Source organism: Acartia tonsa, chromosome 12 (genome assembly GCF_053477335.1).
Source record: "Acartia tonsa isolate MP-2025a chromosome 12, ASM5347733v1, whole genome shotgun sequence".
In the NCBI taxonomy this organism is placed as follows: domain Eukaryota; kingdom Metazoa; phylum Arthropoda; class Copepoda; order Calanoida; family Acartiidae; genus Acartia; species Acartia tonsa.
The window spans coordinates 42,136,715-42,149,842 of NC_137271.1; the positions used below are offsets into that span (position 1 = coordinate 42,136,715).

Here is a 13,128-nt window from a genome sequence, read left to right on the forward strand (position 1 = left end):
ACGAGAATTTGAAAAAAATTATTAAGTCCCCCGCAGGGCTGCTTGTAAGGGGAAAAATTTTTGAAAAAAATAACATGGTCTCAAATGATTCCAAATTGCCTAATTCGGCGAGAAATGAAAAAAAAAATTTTGTTGGCGGCGGAAAACGGCGGCGGACGGCGGGAGCGGCGGTCCCGCCGGTCCTGCCGCCGTTTTCTTAATTCAAATATTTTTTACTTACCAACCTAAAAAGATTTTGTTTTAATATCTTCAAAATCACAGGAGAAGTACTGTATTTAAGATATACCTTGATATACGAGAATTTGAAAAAAAATGACTAAGTCCCCCCGCAGGGTTGCTTGTAAGGGGAAAAATTTTTGAAAAAAATAACATGGTCTCAAATGATTCCAAATTGCCTAATTCGGCGAGAAATGCAAAAAAAAAATTTTTTTTGGTGACTGCGGAAAACGGCGGCGGGCGGCGGGAGCGTCGGTCCCGCCGCCGTTTTTTTTGAAAGATACCTCTAGTTGGGGTAATTACTGACCCAGCCCAAAAGATTTCATCCAATTATCTCTAAAACTAAGGGAGTAGCACCCAAAATAAAATTGCTGGTATGTCGTGGCACGAGTCACCACATTTCCCCCCCCCCCCCCCCCCCTTTTCTACCAGGTGGCGAGAATAGGCAAAAAATAAATTTTGGGCGAAAGCGGCGGTTCCACCGCCGTTTCTTCACAGTTCCATATTGTACCTCCATAAAGCAACTGCCATGTCAAATCTCTGAACTGTAACTCTTGATTTAGTTTAGTTCCTTTAACTTTAATTTCGGTTTCAATATATATGTTAAATTGTATTCTTTTAACTTATGCTTCTAATCAGATTCTTTAAATGCACTTCATGCAACTATTCCATTTACATTGCTTTAATAAAGTATTATTTTGTCAACTCATTATTTTCTTCATGGTTGCTAGGCCAAGTAACCAAACTAGTTGAGTACTCTTCATAGAACTATCTCTAGATTTTTTAGTAATCTAACCTTTACATATGCACAAAATCAAAAATAAAAATGTTTTTAAAAATATTTACTTTACAACCCAAACATAATACAAAAATTTCTCTTGTATCAACAAACACAAAGGAAAAATATTTGACTTGCAAAATTGAATTTAATCTGCAAATATTCATGATTTTGACTTGAATAGGAATTTTAGGTACAGGATAGTTTGTAACACCCCCATGTTGAAAGGTATTCATTATTTTTCATTTCATTCTCAGGGATTAAAAATGTGCAAGTATTTTACACTCAACTTCACGTGACTTTTACCATAAGTAAACCACAAAAAACTTATCGTATCTTAGATGCTTTTTTTAGGATAGTTAGGTAAGTCACGGATAGGAATTACTCCGCAGGGTTAGAGCTTCTGGCAGGTACTATAACAAGTTCTTAAACTGCAAATAAAGCAAGAAATTTGTTGATGGTATTGTAAAATTAGCCTCCTCTTAATAAAATACACAATATTTTCTTCATTAGGTAAAGTTCTGAAAGTTTAATGATTTTGAGTAGGTAGGTATTTTCAACTGTTTCATTTTGGTACTGAAAAAAGACCACAAACTCCCTCCCAATAGATTTTAAGGTTTTTATCCTAAGCTTCGTGAAAAGAAACTAATTTGCCGCCAATATTTCACTCGTCTAAAAAAAAATTTCCTATATATTGTTTTCTGTGTTGATAATGATTAAATCTGTTTATTTTCGACCCGCTGTTGTTTTCTTTTCGTACACTGCAAGTCACAAAAAGTTTTTCATCACATTCCTTCTTTAAATTGTATTTAAAAACCTCCATAACATCTTGAACAAAAATATATTTATGTAAATAATAGACTAGACTCAAATGCAAACCATATTTGTTGATATTCTCAATATTCAATAATCGAGGATTTTTAAAAAATATTGGTATTATTTTCGAAGGTCAAGTTACTACGTAAATATGAAAGTAGAAAGATATAGGTTTAAGCTATATATATAACAATATTGGATATTCTAAAGAAAGCTAAGGCAAGATCTACCTACATTAAAAGGGTAATTCAACGCAAAGAGTTCGATTCAAATTTTGTTAATAGTTTAATAATATATTAGCGGCTATGCCCCTAGAAGCCTCTAGGGGCACTTAAGGTAGGAGGGGGAAAAGTCGACCTCATCCCATTTTAAATTTGAGTTTCATAGGAGTAAAAAATATTTTTTTGGGGGGAGGGGGGTGAAGACACCCTCCCAAAAAATAGTTTAAAACCTTCCCAGGACCTATAAGAAGCTTCACTGTAATTGAGAACAATATCGGTTCAGCGGTTAGCGAGATCCTTCGGGACAGACAAAAAACGCTTACTACTTTATATAATAGGATTGTAAATAAGGGCTGGTTAGTTTTTTGATTATTACTCATGGTTAGGTTAGGTTATATTGGGTACTAGGTAGCACTACAGGAATAAACCCGCAGGGTTAATTTCTCCCGATTTTAATCTTATTTATATAAGTGTGATGTGTACAAAAGGAACTTAATTTAAGGGGGGGGGGGGTAATGCAACCATCTCGTAATCAGTGAGCAAATGGCACTTAGAATTCGAATTTCGATCTAAACTTTTGCATGAGTAATCCTTGGTAGGTCTATTTTCCCTAAATTGAACAAAAAGTTGGATTATAACGGCTCAGCCGTTTAGCCGTTTTTTTTTTGCCTATTTTCAGGGTAAATTCATCATTAATTACGTAGGAATCAACTTTTTAAAACATATTTTTGGTTTAATTCATGTTAAATGAGAGCAATAACTATTTTAAAACTTCTAGTACCAACATCTACCGTCTAGAACCGTTTGATAGCGTTTTGAAGTGGAAAAGAGTATTATGTGGAGATAGGTTTCGTGACTAATTTGCAATATAGATATCCAAAAAATGGCAAAACAACTGAGCCGCCAGCCGTTAGCCGTTACTTTTCCAACTTTTTGTTCGATTTAGGGAAATAGACCTATCAAATTATTTTTCTATCTTGTTTATGTCAAGTCAAACTATATTTAAAAAGAATGAAAAATATTTCTAAAAATCACCAAACTATTATCTATGCTTTAAAAGATAAAATATGACATCATTTATGTTTTGTTTGACATTAAATATAAATTCATATTTTCTATATTGGATCAGGGGTGTATTGTTTCCACAATTCCCCCCCCACAGTGGTCTATTTGGGCCTTTTGGTGGACATTTCACCTACCTCTACTCAAAGTCAATTTTCTCAGCTTGTAGTTGATAGAATCGTTCAAAATAAAAAGTGTGCGCCTTATTATTACCTAATACAACTCGTATATGCATCTAGAGAAGAAAAACAAAAGCCAACTGGCCTAGAAAATACTTTGAAACTTAGCTAAAATTTCATATTTTTTAAATTTTTTTCTGAAGTCCTAGAGAGCCTAAATTCGATGTTTTAAAGCAAAAAAACATTTAAAAACCTTAAAGCATGAGTAAGGGGGGGGGGGGGAAGTTTTGACACATTTGCGTAAACAGTGAGTATAGGCTTTATCTTTAGACTGAGAGGATAGGTTATTAGGGATAAAATCATTCTTATATGATGAACTTCCCCCAGATTTAAGATTTTTTGGATAGGCCTCCAGGTTCCAGAGCTCCAGGCCTCCAGGTCCTCTCTGTACAGGTAAAAATTAAAAAAATAATTTTTTTTTGAAGAGTTAGAAGTCAACCTATGAAACAAAATATGCATATTTTTGAATGTTATTCACATATTTGAAGAAAAAAATGCATATTTTGTTTCATAAGTTGACTTTTAACTCTTCAAAAAAAAAAAAAATTTTTAAATTTTTACCTGTACAGAGAGGACCTGGAGGCATGGAGCTCCGGAACCTGGAGGTCTATCCAAAAAATCTTAAATCTGGGGGAAGTTCATCATATAAGAATGATTTTATCTCTAATAACCTATCCTCTCAGTCCAAAGATAAAGCCTATACTCACTGTTTACGCAAATGTGTCAAAACTTCCCCCCCCCCCCTTATTACTGTAGAAATGATTATATAAAGGTAAATGATCTATCACCAAACTTTGTACAACATACATTTGATACAACTAATTGAAGTTTCTTCGCCCTTATTTTACGAAGTTATTTTCTCTTAGATAATTAATAATACTTACTGTAATCTTGTAATAAAGAACAAGGATAGGTTACTGGCAAAAATTATTTTATTGGAAAGGAATTTATCTAAAAATGTTGTTTTTGTGGTAACTAACCCAAGTCGTTGCTTCTAATCACGAAATAAATACACAGGGATATGTTACTTGAAGACAATCTTTTTCTTGAAAAGAATATTTCATACAGCATGCAATTGCAACGAGGAAGGGGACATACGACCGTAAATTACACTGGTACCCAAAGTTTTATAAACACGTTATCTTGTTTGTTAGCCCAAAAACTTATTATTGAAATTGATTGGTTGGTTTCAAACTAGAAGTGTCCAAATTTTTTTACCAATAATAAAAGGGATAATTTTGTTCATCATTATTAGGGATGAATAATAATATCATTATTAATTAATCATCAATTGTCTAATCCCTTTAGATTACTCATTCAATAGTACTTAAATGGGAAGGAAAATGATTCAATTCGATGACTGAAAAGCCTGAGGCTTTGTTCCTTAGATGCCATATCTTTGACGAAATAAAATTTCCAGATGGTTTTAGTCTAGCATTGGATATACTATTACTTGAATGTTACACCATATTTTTATGTTCTCAAAAAAAGGGAAACTCGCAGCAGACTGAAATAACTATACCCTCATCCCCCTCCTTTACCCCATCCAATCTCCTACTCGATAAATGAACTGGCAAATAAACGAGTTCCATGTTAGCAAGGGAAACTCTCAGCGGACTAAAATAACATGACCCCCTAATCCACCTCATTTACCGCATCCCATCTCCTACTCGATAAATGAACTAGCCAATAAACGAGTAACATGTTAGCAAGCTAAATTGACAACAATTTTTCTCTGTCATAATATCCACGTATATTCTTTATCCATTAGTCTAGCTGAAACCCGAGGCTACAGCACAAAGGGTAATGCGTTTGCTAGTTTTTATTTTGTGTAAAATGTAATCAAACTAGAGACGTTAATAAAGGCTGCAGCTTTGTTAGGCACGTTACTTTTAGAGTATGGGCATTGTATTGGCCCTTGAATTGATAAATGTAACAAGACATTTTTTATTGATATTATACCTACTAGTTTAACAAAAATCAAATTATTGTTCGAAAATCTGTTTAAGATATCTTACATAACAAACACACAAATTTAAACATTATTTTGTTATTAAGAAGAAATAAGTTAAAATGCACTTAAGATTAAAATTATAAAAGAATTTAAAATTTTTTTTTTTTCAACTATTGCAATTTTAGAGTTTCCCTATAAAGTTAAAGTTAAAATTTGAAATAAACCGGGCCCCGTAACAACCTAAACTAAACATCAAACTATAACATTATACCTGTATATTAAGAATAATATATGGTTTGGTATGTTACGGGGCCCGGTTTTTGGTCAAAAACTTAAAAAACTGAAAATTATTGCCAAAATTTATTGCAAAAATATTTAGGAAATGACCTAAAAATTTTTTAAAAACAACTATAAAATTGATGAAAAAAGTAAAAAATATAACTAAAACCCCAGTTTCATAATATATCATGTAATATTATGAATATAAATAGGTGAAGAAACTTCATTGTATCAATGCAACACTGAAAAAAAATATTTTTTCCAAGGATGGTGAAAATTCAAAAGGTAAAATTTATGACGTGAAAATAATCCTGAACCTTCATGTTTCAAAGTTCATAATTCATCAACCAGTAGTTGAAAAGACTAAAACTCTTCGGTTTTATATGAGATTGGGTATATATTTTCAAAATAAATTATTAATTTTGAGAAATTCCAATGTTGATTTTTGGCGAAATGTCCGGCCTTAGACCACTGTGCCCCCCCCCCCCCTCCCTCCTTTCCTGTATCTGAAGGTAATTGGGAAAGAAATGACGAGGTTGTTAGGAAGGGAAAAAAGTTAAACTACGTTGGAAAATATACATCCCTGTATTTGATATAAAGACATTTAAAATTCCAATATATAGATATGTTGTTCGATGCATTTAAATATCACGTTACATGTTATTTTTTGCTTTATAGAAATATGTCATATTTATATTGAAGTCCAACGTCACAAATTCTATTGCCCTCGTATTTGTTTATTTGAAATGTAATATAGAACTAAAAAATATACCTATTCTAATACAAATATTTAAAAAATTACGTGATATGAATAGACTTAAGCAAAAAAAATTCTTTCAATTTATAGCTTTTCCTCTATAGACATAAATAAAGTTACTAGCAAATAAAATGTAGAAATTTTTTTAATATTTAGACAAGATATTGTTAAAAGCGAAGCTTTTCTATATTTATGGTCGGTCCGTACGTACTTACGTAGCTTTTTTCGTTAATTTAGGAATGTTAGAATTGTCCTATCGATTTCAAACTTTGCATGATGTTTCCTGTAGTAGATAGGAACGAGTTAGAAAGCGTAGCAACTCTATAATCATTGCCAGAATGTCCGTTCGTCCAGTTCTAACTCTTTACAAGAGTTAATGTTCGTCTGTCATACCGTTTCAGAGCTTCTTTTAAGGATGTTGTCATCCTTGTTGGTAGAAAAATTGGATGCAAATGTTTTTCTTCTAGTAATATAACCCTGTTACCGAATAAATAATTTGAAGTAAATGCTGAAATATACATATTTTAATAACCAAATACCTAATAAGCCATGACATTAGTTAATATGAAATATTCATTGTTTAAAAAAATAAAAATCTGTGATTAAATATTAGTTAAGTCGTACCTAGTAGTTTTCTTTTTTTATATTTGTAAACTTATTTTTTTTATTATTTTATCTATTTGTTACAAAATTACACCAAATATTATTTTTAAATATTTTTAAATATTTTAGTTCTACTCCTCCCCCCTCCTATTTTTAAATATTTTAGTTCTACTCCCCCCTCCCCTTCCTCCTTAAAGTTAATAACTCGTTATGCCATTCGTTAGCTTCAATGTTAAGTGTAAAAGGATCTTCCAAACTTTCTAAAATAGTTTTCATCTATGAAAGGGGTAATTTTGTTTATACCTGAAGAGTATATTAAATAATCCTTCATTAATTTTGCTATCTTTTATCCTTAAGCAGATAAAAAGAAAAAAATAATAGGTGGTAGTTCGTTAGGTAGTAAGTACAAAATTAGAAACCTCAACAGGTAATCCATTAGCGCGTTTAGTAACTGTTAAAACAAATATCTGCTGTTGTTAAATAAATGCGCAATTTAATGTTATTTTATATACTTAGGCTGCAGTACCAGTTGTGGGCAGTTGTGTGACTCGTCAAGCTAGAAGAGTGTACGTCGGAAATATTCCTTTTGGTTTCCAAGAACAGGTATGAGAGAAAGATAGGAGGGGTGACTTCTGTTCTGCATGGGATACCCTGCTCAAGAGGGGGTGGGGAGATAAATATGTTGGATGGGGGAAAATTAAGAAATAATCAGTTCTAGGGAAAAATATTTTTCTCATTAATAAAATGAAGAGTAATGAAAAATGAAATATTTTGCAGCCGGGGCAAAAAATACATCTTGTGCAGAATATACACCCTAAAAGATAGTTAAGATAGTTGGAGATAGATAGATAGATTCAATGATGTATGAATTGAGTGATTATGTCCCCTTTTAAAACCCATAAAGCTTTCTATCAGACACTAGAATTATACTAATCAAAATCAAATCAAATTTAATAAAGGCAGACATGAAAAACTTTGTCCAGTGAAAGTTTTATGTGGACATAACTCATTACCCATTCGAAATAACATATTCTTACAGAATTAAGTTTAAGGTAGTAAGACATTTCTAACAAAGTTCACTTTTTCTTCAATCAAACCTTTGTCATAAAGGCTAGTTTTATATTAATTTTATTTTCTTTTTTTTTAGGAAATGATTGACTTCTTCAATCAGCAGATGCACTTGCATGGTCTGGCCCAGGCGGAGGGCAACCCCATCCTTGCCTGTCAGGTCAACAGAGACAAGAACTTTGCCTTCCTCGAGTGCAGGTCAGCCTAAATTAATTCGGGAAAAAAATCACGAACCTATGTTTTATTTTAAGCTGTCCTTGTTGGGCAACACGTTGTTGCCCCCCAAATGTTACTTTAGATTTATTTTGCTTGTTGTCTATACCCTATTCCTGAGGGCAGGTAAATAGATTGATGGATTAGTAACATAAAGTATAATTACAGATTGCTAAGAAGTTCCTCTCATAGTGCTTTGTTTAGCACAACCTCTCAACACAACACCCTCCGTTTTAGTCTTTCATTTGTTTGTCTATGGTTTTAGGTAAGTTTAGGTTATATTGGGCACTGGGTTGTTCTGCATGGCTAAGGCCCGCGCTGCATAAGGGGAAAAAAAACTACAAACCCAGTTCCCCTCCTTTATTTCAACTTGATACAAAAGACCTGTAGGCTGTAGCAGAGAATAATAAGGGTTTTTATTGTCCGTTATTCCCGTTAAACACTGAACCGATAGGTGCCAATCAGGTATTATCTACTCTAAATACAAATCCAAGATGCCTGTAAAAGTTAAGGTGCAAAACTGCTTAGCGTAAGTAGCTAAAACCATATCATTCATTGATATATCCATTCATCTAATTTTCCTCTTATTGTTAATGGTAACAATTTTATTTTTAAAAGATAACTTTCTTATGAAAATAATAACAAAGGGACGTTACCTAGAAATTAATTCAATTCATTCTCTTTGACGAGTGAGGAATATTTTATTAAAAAATAAACCAAATATATTGTTCGCTGGTCCCCAGAATTTTTTTAATATTGATTGTTATTATGATTGTACATACTAGCAGTGTCCAAACTTATCTCCCATTAGTTTTAAATTGCCGAAAAGGTAAAATTGCTTTTGGGTGAACTTCAATTTATCGTTCATTGTCCTATCCCTTTAGATCCCAAGAAGATATGTGATTGTCCAATGTCCAACTCATTTTTACCTTCGCTGAACTGGTTTATTTTTAAAGGATCCGGGTTTTATATCTTAAGATTTTTGGAATAACTATTTTTATGAATTCTCATTAAACTAAAACCTATAAACAAAAGAATCATATTTTATTTTTATTTGAAACAAGAGAGAAAAGATATCCAAATGAAACGAAGCTTTACTAAAAACCAATATGAGATACAAACGGATTTATTTTTTTTTAAGTACAAAGTACAAAAAATGTTTTCATTTTTCTCCCCTCCTTGGTGAAAAAACTAAAATAATGTAGGATGATAACATAAATAAAATAAAGAGTTCTGAAATTTTTCTATTTTCTCCTTTCCTTGTTTGAAAAAAAAACCAGGAGGGGTAAAAATAAAAAATTTTGCTGCAGGGTGAAAACTGAATGTTGTGCAGAATATGCACCCCTGGGCCCTGAATCAACTTGTTGTAAACGGACGCACTGCAGTGCACTAACATATTTTATCCGTTGCACTGTTGTATAGACGGACGTACAAGCATACTCTAATTGTAGAAAAGCTTTAGTTAAAATCGAATAACTCCTTTGTTATTAATTTACAATATACAGACTCTAAAACCTTATGGAAAGTTTTGATTGGTGGATTAAAACGTGTAAATAATTTTAGAGAAGTTTGCAACTTTTATAATTTTCAATTTTAATGAAATTTAAAAGGGAGGGGGGGGGGGGGGCAGAAGATTTTGTTCAACGACAACACAACTACGCTTAAAAATACCAAATTCTTGTTCGGTTTTATCACATTTGTGATTTGAACAGAGATGGAGATAAATTTCCCTCCCTTTTTACTTTTTTTAAATATTGATTTTCATTTTTGCCTATCTTATTAAAATTCTTTTTAGGTCCATTGACGAGACAACACAGTGCATGGCGTTCGACGGCATCAACTTTAAGGGTCAGTCCTTAAAACTCCGGCGTCCACTCAACTACCAGCCCGTTCCTCAAAACAGTGGTCTGTCCAACATTGACGGGAGTAACGTGGGTGTTGTGGCGGGAGTGGTCAGCACGGTCGTGCCCGACAGCCCTAATAAGGTAAATATACAAAAGGAGAATGAATGTGGATATTTTTTGGTGCTTTCTGCTCAGTCACTAGACCCCTCCCTACCATAGAGTCTGACAAATATGAGAAATAAGGGAGAGGGATTGTTTTTCCTTTGCCCGACGCTGCCTTACCTATCCCTTCAGGTTTACTAACTTTATCTACCTAAAACAACGTCATTTTCAATTTATTTTAAATGAGAAAGGTGGTTTTCATTGATCAACTAGGAACTAAGAGAGAATGCGCCTATTTTCTTGGTAATCTATTTCGATGAATAATCTTAAAATCTAACTTAAAAAACACCCGGATGCTAAAAAAATGCTTCTCCAGAAATCACACTTACATAGTAAATAAATGATATGAAAAAACTGCTACTTTGACTGTTGCTGTCACGCGTTGACCTAGCAACCGTAGATTTTATTTTTAACTTCGCTGTATCGATTTTCTATTTAATTTTGACTAGAGCTGGCAATCCTTGGAATACAAAGGGGGGGGGGCGAAAGTGACACTTTTTGAAACCAAAACTAATAGTCAACAAAGGAACTGAACTAAAAAAAGGGTTACAGGTCTGAGATTTTGCATTGCAGTTGCTTTATAGGGGTACAATATGGAACTGTGAAGAAACGGCGGCGCAACCGCCGAAAACCGCCGTTTCCCGCCGTAATTTTTGTTGCCTTTTCTCGGCGGTTTTCGGCGGTTGCGCCGCCGTTTTTTCACAGTTCCATATTGTACCCCTATAAAGCAACTGCCATGCAAAATGTCAGACCTGTAACACTTTTTTTAGTTGAGTTCCTTTGACTTTTAGTTTTGGTTTCAAAAAGTGTCACTTTCGCCCCCCCCCTTTTTGGATCATTTTACTTGTAGTTAAGAAACAATGAAATACTTTTTGGTTTTTGTCTACCACATTTTAAACAAAAAAAATTAAGTGCAACAAATGTCATAAAAATTTACAAACCGAATTCCCAATTTGAAATGTGAATTTCGGATTTAGGTACAACGGGTCATAAAATTGGGCGGATTCGTATTGCCAGTCCTTATTATAACAAACAAAAATGAAGATACAAATCTCTTGTAATAATATATTTCTTTTTAGATTTTCATTGGTGGTCTGCCCAACTATCTGAACGAGGAGCAGGTTAAGGAGTTGCTCACCTCCTTCGGCCCTCTCAAAGCATTTAACCTCGTCAAGGAAACAAACTTTAATATTGACTAAAATTCATTTTGGCTTAATTTAAAATAGGTTCTGATCTTGAAAATGCATGCATCGTATTTTTGACAATTTTCTACGTAGAGTAGAATAATAAGATTATTATCCCACGGAAAAATCCGCAAAAGAAAAATTTTTAAAAATAATATTAAAGTTGATGATTTAGGACATTGCGTCTTCCCTGTCTAAGGGTTATGCATTTGCGGAATATACTGATGGAACCATTACAGATCAGGTAAAATTTACCGACAGACCAATAACATAGATGAACGAACCGAACAGACCCCTAGATATTTATAAAGGAGAAAGAGGGGATAAAGTCCAGAAAAACGTCGACGGCCGGCAAAAGCAATAAAAAATCGGCGGCTTTCGTCGAGATTCTTCTCAGTTCCTCATTTTACCTCTTCAAAGCTACCGCGAAGAGCGAAATTTATTTTTTTATTTATTTTCTTTGACTTTTAGTTTTTTTGTTTCAAAATGTGTACCTAACCTTTTCATATTCTCGTATTTTTCACAAACAGCGTGTAAAAAGTCAATTTTCTTTGACATTCTTGATAACTAAACTATATTTACCTTATCCTAGAAAAATATCGGGTATATAAACTCTATTAATACACTGGATGAGACAATGCCTTTTTAAATGTATGATAGATAGTACAATCAGGCCTAGCTATTCTAACCAACAATTCTACAAAAAATCACAAAACCTTTGGAAGTAAGGTGGGGGTATATCTTGTTTTTTTCCATGTAATTAAAGAGGGGTGGCTAAGCAGGGGAGGGAAGGGGGGGTTGTGGGGAAATGTTCCTTCAGAATTGTTTGTCAGAATCACATTCCCTTTTCCCTGAGTACAATGAATGTAAAATTTCTAGGTACGTTTTAAAAATGTTAATGCTTTCATTGACAGTATATCTATATTTACTTAAATATTAAAATTAACAAATAAAAATCAGGTTTAAAGTGACATATAATCTAGTTGATAAATATATTTTGATGTATTTTAAGTTCCAAAAAGATTCTGTAAACTAAATCTATTATTACTGCGCTATCTATTGATTTAATTGAACTTGTTTGGTTTTGATTATCCATTTATTTCTGGTGTTTACACTGGTACTGCAATCTGCAAAATCTACTAAAATTCAGGGATCTTGAGGGATAAGACCATTAACGATAAATTGATGTACATCCAAAAATTACCCTTTCCGTAGATCACAAGGAATTCGACCCTTATAGTTTGAACGAATCAAGCTTGATTAAAAGTATCCAAAGTTTTAAGCCAGTGTGGGAATATGATATGAGCGTGATAATAAAACTTTGGGTACCAAAATAATTTCTGGTTCACTGTCTCCTCCCTTCCTGACTTGAATTACATTTAATTTTGTTTTTATAGCCCAAAATTGCATCAGTGCCATTCATAAATATATGTAATAAATAAATGGGGGGGGGGGGGGGCGGGTGGAGTATTTCAATTTAACACAATTAACAGTGGTTAATGAAAGAAGGAATCCACATAAGGAAAAGATTTAATTAGTTAGATTTTAAAAAAGATTTTGAAAGATTAAGTAAAAAGAAGATTAATTCGTATATATGTAACTGGATCTCTTTCTGTATGTAGCAAAGGATCTCGCTAACCGCTTCATTAGAACTTATATGGTTTACCTTAATAGTGAAGCTTCCTAAAGGTCCAGGAACTTTCCCAAATGTAAATACTTTTAAGGTAGTAGTGTTCAGACTTTTTCATCAAAGTTTTTAATCTACAGACAGGGTAATTTTGTTTATCATAAT

The 13,128-nt window shown here is 33.1% G+C and overlaps 2 protein-coding genes across 2 annotated transcripts in view; both read left to right on the plus strand.

Moving 5' to 3' along the window:
• Positions 1-13,128, plus strand: part of LOC145334698 (monoglyceride lipase-like) — a 166,571-nt gene that overhangs the window by 80,803 nt on the left and 72,640 nt on the right. The window lies entirely within an intron of this gene.
• LOC145334695 (splicing factor U2AF 50 kDa subunit-like) overlaps positions 1-13,128 on the plus strand; it is a 32,633-nt gene that overhangs the window by 6,561 nt on the left and 12,944 nt on the right. Inside the window, exons 3-7 of the mRNA XM_080180272.1 lie at positions 7,382-7,468; positions 8,013-8,131; positions 9,942-10,131; positions 11,232-11,325; positions 11,510-11,580. Of these exons, the coding sequence (XP_080036398.1) occupies positions 7,382-7,468; positions 8,013-8,131; positions 9,942-10,131; positions 11,232-11,325; positions 11,510-11,580 (561 nt within the window). The remainder of the gene's footprint in view (positions 1-7,381; positions 7,469-8,012; positions 8,132-9,941; positions 10,132-11,231; positions 11,326-11,509; positions 11,581-13,128) is intronic.